General features: G+C 40.7%; 1 protein-coding gene across 3 annotated transcripts; it reads right to left on the bottom strand.

The window, feature by feature from the left end:
• Positions 1 to 1,372: 1,372 nt before the first annotated feature.
• Positions 1,373 to 5,424, bottom strand: LOC114458541 (nicolin-1-like). 3 transcript variants are annotated; one of them, XM_028440965.1, is made up of 7 exons: positions 5,301 to 5,424; positions 4,156 to 4,337; positions 3,902 to 4,075; positions 3,719 to 3,832; positions 2,971 to 3,039; positions 1,563 to 1,667; positions 1,373 to 1,498 (listed from the first exon to the last, which is right to left on the bottom strand). In XM_028440965.1, the coding sequence occupies exons 2-7, from the start codon at positions 4,291 to 4,293 to the stop codon at positions 1,460 to 1,462; spliced, it is 639 nt and encodes a 212-aa protein (XP_028296766.1). In that variant the 5' UTR covers positions 4,294 to 4,337; positions 5,301 to 5,424; the 3' UTR covers positions 1,373 to 1,459. The 3 variants fall into 3 exon arrangements, with proteins under 3 accessions (XP_028296766.1, XP_028296765.1, XP_028296767.1); XM_028440964.1 differs by lacking the exon at positions 1,373 to 1,498 and having other exon boundaries at positions 1,505 to 1,667; XM_028440966.1 differs by lacking the exons at positions 1,373 to 1,498; positions 2,971 to 3,039 and having other exon boundaries at positions 1,505 to 1,667.
• Positions 5,425 to 5,759: the final 335 nt, after the last annotated feature.

Genomic DNA, 5,759 nt, shown 5'->3' with positions numbered 1-5,759 from the left:
GATTCTGAAAGTCTCTAATTTCATCAGAAAAATAATTTAGTTTCTAGCTTGTTTTGGTCTTCTGTAATCATCAGATCACACAAATCACCAGTTGTGACAAAAAGCTGAGAAAAATGTCTTTTTCTGAAAAAAATCTATTAGTGACTTTGAAGTTATTTTTAAAATTTGCTTTAGTGAAACCTCCTCATTAGTTTCCTTCTATAAAACTACAAAAACACAGAGACCAGGCTTTTGATTGTAACATTATTATTATTTTACTATGTCAGAGTTGAATGGATTTCTTACTGTATTTTGGCGTTCCTCCAAGTCTCTCCCCCCATCATTCTGCACACGTAACTTCCTCCTCCTCCTGGACAAGCTTTTTTGATGGTTTTCTCTCACCATCACCACCATCTCTTAGTTCCACACATGCTCTGGTTGAGTGTGAACTGGTGGGAACTTCAGCATCATTTCCGTCTCATGAACTCATTTCCTCTCCCTCTGAGCTCTGCTCATCATGGATGATCTCTCCACCAAAGGTGCTCTGCTGCCACCTACAGGTCACCTATTATTTAGATATCTGGCTCACAGTTGAATGTTTTTTTTACTGTATTTTGTATCTGCCCCTGTCAATCACACAGCCGTAACTTCCTCTTCCTCCCGACACACAGAGATGACCCGTTTAGCCCGGTTAGTTGATGGTTTTATCTCATGATCACAACATAATCAATAATCCACTCAGGTCTACACATGTTGTTAGTATGTGGTGCTGTGAGCTGCTGGATACTTTATAATATCACTTCATAGCACCATAATCTCCCTCCTCCTGCTTCTTCCTCCTTAGCTAATGGTAGCATCAGTGGCTAATCTCTCATCTAAAGGTGTACTGCTGCCATCTTCAGGGCACAGTTGGTCACTACATCAACAGAGAAGCCTCATATTCACAGAAGAACTCCATCACAGTGTATCCTAGCAACTTCTGTGAAAAAACGCAATTTATGTAATATTACGTCTTTGGCACTGAATGAGTTAATGTTATGATGTTGTATTAATGATATAATATTATGATGATGATGTTGTATTAATGATATAACTTTGTATTGATTGTTTTTCAGGGCGTGTATAAACCAACATCTGATGAACACAAAGATTGTTTTCTTCTGCAAAGCAACGATTACAGCTGTGGAGGATTATAGCAAACCCTGATAGTGTGTGTGTGTGCGTGAGACATCATCAGTGTGGTACCTGTCTAATGCATGGATTGTTAATTTTTATTCATTAAAGGAGTGTGTAGTCAACTTGTGTGTGATTTATACTACACAACAACACACACACTGTTAGACAACACTGTGTGTGAAAACACTGCATGTGTTTTATAATAAAAACACTTCACAAGAGTTTATTTATTTATTCATCATAAACAATATCATTACACAGGAAGTGTGATTAGACTGTCACAATAAAATATTGTGAGGTGAGTTTACAGAGACAGAAGGTTGACATCATAACAGCCGTTCACCTGGAACACACACACGTTATTAAAAACACGTGCGTGTGTGTGTGTGTGTGTGTGTGTGTGTTACCTGGTAGCGTCCTATGGAAGAAGAGTTCTGGTTGTTCTTCATCACCTCAGTCAGTGCTAACATCTGCTGAATGCTACAGGAAACACTCTGGGAGTCTGGAAGCTCCTGGACAGGTGAGTTAGACACAGTAAAACTCTCAGGCTACATATGATTATTCCCTCCTATCTCCTTTCCTATCTATCTTTCCTTAACCCTGTGAATGACGTCAGGGTTGAGGAAAGGTGTTAGGAGAGGAGTTAGGAAAAGTTGTTTATACAATCAGACACACTTCCACTAGGTGACGTAATAATCTGACGCTGTGAAGGTCAGTGACGTCTGTCGTGGTGAAAAAACTACACAATTCCTAAAATAAACTAAAAGCTCATTTCTAACACTTTCCCTGATATAATGTCATAAATCATATGGTTTGAATGTAAATCAAAGGAAAAGAGGTTACCATGGCTACGAGGAACTAAAGGTAAACTAAAGAACGTCACATAGAGAATGGTTGATCACACTCACCTTCTACTCACTAATATTAATTATGATTAATAAAACATGTGGTTAAAAATGTCTCTGATCATTTTTCTAGAACCACAGAGTGTCTGTTTTATGTCAGTTATAATCTGATTATATGTCTGTACTATATATAATAATATATAGGTTTTACATTATTTATTTAAAGTTGTTCATATTATTACATTAGTAACTTACATGATCTACGTTACTTGTCGGTCATCTTGAGTTTCCGTAAACGCTCTGGTGTGTGTGTCCCTTTAAATGTTGTCACCGCAATGAATTGTGGGTCATCATTATATGGTTTCCTTTAGTAAAGGATGTATCAGTGTTTCCTAGGCTAAAGGAGGTTATAAAGGAAGCATTGAACCTCTTTTCCTGAGCTTAAAGAGAACTCAGACACTCTTTATCATGGCCGCCACCTAAACACTTCCTGGGGGGACGGAACAGTGGATAGGAAAGGAGATAGGAAAGGAGATAGGAGGGAATATAAGGACACAGCTTAATATTTGATGAAGTTTTCACTTCAGCTCAATCTGTGTCCAACAGCTGATTGGACGCTGTGTCCTAGGTGTTTGGGGGCATGTCAGCATTGGCTCCTCTTTCATCCACCTTTCAATGTGATAGACCTTTACCCTGGTCATTAGTGTGTAACAGTTAATGACTGATTGATCAATGATCATTAGACTCAATCACAGTGAGCTCTAGTGTGTTCAATGGGTGGAGCTAAAGCTCACAGTCTGTGGGATGTGATCACAGCCACCAATGAGAGAGAAGGACACACCCACTCTAATTGGTCAGGGGGCGGGGCTTCAATACTCACTGATCATTTAGAATCAGGTACCATGGTTACCGTGGTGATTTACCTGAACTTAACCAGTGTGGTAGTTACAGAGCGTGCACACACACTAACCTGCACATGATCAGGATCCTGATCCACCAGTGTCAGCTCTGACAGCCAATCAGAGACCTCCTCTGAGTCCTGAAAACAGATTGAGGCTGTTTTAGAATGTGTGTGTGTATGGGGGGTAGATCGCTTCTAAATTAATGCGCACCAGTCCAACGCGTAAACGAACCCATACCCTACGCCTGCACGTCTGATCTACATTTCCCATAGACTTAGAATGGGTAAATGCACAAGCACGACGCTATAATGTACATACACATTAAAGTGTACACACACCTACACCACACCTGGATGTACACCTAACAACATAAATATATCAGTCACACGTAGACACAGGTGTGTAGTGAGTGAAGCTATAGTGATCATGTGACCTTCACTATGTAGCACCGTCTACGTGACATGTAAACACAGGTGTGTGTGTGAGTGTATAACAGACCACCATTTAGTCTGGTTACAGTCTGTGTCACTACACCTGTCCATAGAGTGGTAGTGACTGTAGTGTTACACTCTGAGTCAGATCATTGCTGTGATTGGACAGGATACAACACACACACTTACTGACATACACACCTGGACACCTAATCATTATTTCTAAGTGTTTATATGTCACGTAGATGGTGCTACATAGTGAAGGTCACATGATCACTATAGCTTCACACACTACACACCTGTCACTACACTTAATTACTGACATTAGGTAAGTTTAGTGAAAGTTAGACACGTACGTGTGTGTGTGTGTGTGTGTGTTTCTAACCTGGTGTGTGTGTGTGTAAATGTTAATCTCCTCCAGGTCAAAGGTCGTCCACGTTGCTGACGGTTGTCTGAGGATCAATCTGATCTGAACCACATGATCAGGTTCCACCAGCATCTGATCACAAGCATTAATAATCAATAACTGACTATTGATCAGACAATAGCACCTGTATGTATTGATCACCTGCTCTCTGATCAGGCTGCAGTAATCCTGTGCTCCGTCCTCACAGTGGGGGTTCTCCATCAGACTCACGTCTCTGATCGCTGTCAGCCATTTACACAGAGACGCTGGTTCCTTGGTGAGCAGACGCACCGACAGAGACGCTGTGTAGAAGTTCTTAAAGCTGATCCGCTCGATCTGGACCAGAAAGAACAGGAAGGAACTGGTTTAAAGGAACAGGAAGGGTTCCATGGTTGCCATGGATACCAGGCTCTTACGTTGACAGGCTTTCCGAACGGGAGGTGGACGTCAACCACGCACACACCGGAGCGAGCGGCGTTAGAAGGGGCGTGTCCTATGTGTAGGTGAACGGCAGGTTTGATGGAGCAGCTGACAGCATCACAGGAAGTACTCATCCTGGTTTCCTGTGTGTGGCGTCTACTTTAGCGTCTGCGTTTAGCTAGGAGGGGAATGACGACATACACAGATGCTTCATTGGTTTAGTGACGCACAACAGAAAACACACACACACACACACACATTATGTATGGTTTCCCTCAACAAACACAACTACTGACATAATATAACAGATATTTATATCTAACCATATTTCATGTTAACTGTTGGTTTAAAAAGTAATTATTCCATGTGATGCTTTAGTTTTAAGACCCAATATCTCACCAAACTTATTAATGAACATTCCTTTATATTTACAAATATCAACAAGTTTAGTGTGTAAATAAAATTAAAAAAAATGTAAAAGTCTGAAACCTAAACTCTACATTTAATAACCTTAGGATGGACAAATGTTCTTTAAATGTAAGAATTGAATGATACTTTATGATGACTCGTGGTGGGACATGAACTGAACAGAATGTACCTACAAACCCCTAAAGAAATGTAATAAAAGTTACATAAACACTCAGTGCTTTACAGAATGAAGGCATTATTCTTTCACTCCTCACTTAGTGGTGGTAAGCTACTATTATATCCACAGCTGCCCTGGGGCAGATTTTTTATTTTAAACTATATAATCACGCCGAATAGTCCCATAATAAATAATCTGACAGCAGAAGAAGAGTTTCTCAATCTATGGCTGGTTTCAATGAATATATAAACAGTTATTGGTTAAATGTTGGACTTTTTGAATGAAGTGTGGCAGCAGTAGCCGTTAGCACCGCAGACAGCGACACACCGGTGCAGCGTCCGCTGCAGGTGACGTCATCAGAGTATCAGGTTACACATTAGCCAAATGATGTCTGATGTTTTATCTAGTCCACATTTAAAGGCAGCAGCTAGCGTTAGCATTAGCGCGGCCGGTGGAGCTCAGCTAACAGCAGCTAACAGTAGTTTACAGTGGCTAACAGTAGCTAACAGCAGCTAACAGTAGTTTACAGAGATTATACTGAGGGCGTGTGCTTACCTGTCCCAGAAGGCGGAGTCGCAGACAAACACCGACCAAATGATGGATAGGCGTTTCCATAACAACCACACATTCGATGTGTCACCGTCACGAGGGGAGGAGCCTTAAAGGAGCAAGCTGTGATCTGAGCGGGAAAAAACAGCCGCCATGTTTGAAGCTGAAAACTACAGACAAACAAACTACAGACACAGACGATGATATAAATCATGGTGTAAATCCTGAAGTCTGTCTTTACTCTCAGCTTTATGTTATTGCTGTGTTGTTATTGTGGCTCATGTGATGCGTTCAGATGATAAAACTATTAGAACAATGACCATCTACAGCTCAGAGACACATTCTATCCTTCAAAGTGTGATGAAACTTTGTAATAACGCTGGAATTTTGCCTAAATCAAATGGACCAGTCTTACTTTCAGGTAAAGCTGGGAGTGTAAACTAATTCATTTATGATGAATTCATC

The sequence above is a fragment of the Gouania willdenowi genome, unplaced genomic scaffold (genome assembly GCF_900634775.1).
Source record: "Gouania willdenowi unplaced genomic scaffold, fGouWil2.1 scaffold_123_arrow_ctg1, whole genome shotgun sequence".
Taxonomy (NCBI): Eukaryota; Metazoa; Chordata; class Actinopteri; order Blenniiformes; family Gobiesocidae; genus Gouania; species Gouania willdenowi.
Note: the sequence above shows the minus strand (reverse complement) of the source record. Positions and strands in the feature narration are given on the sequence as shown.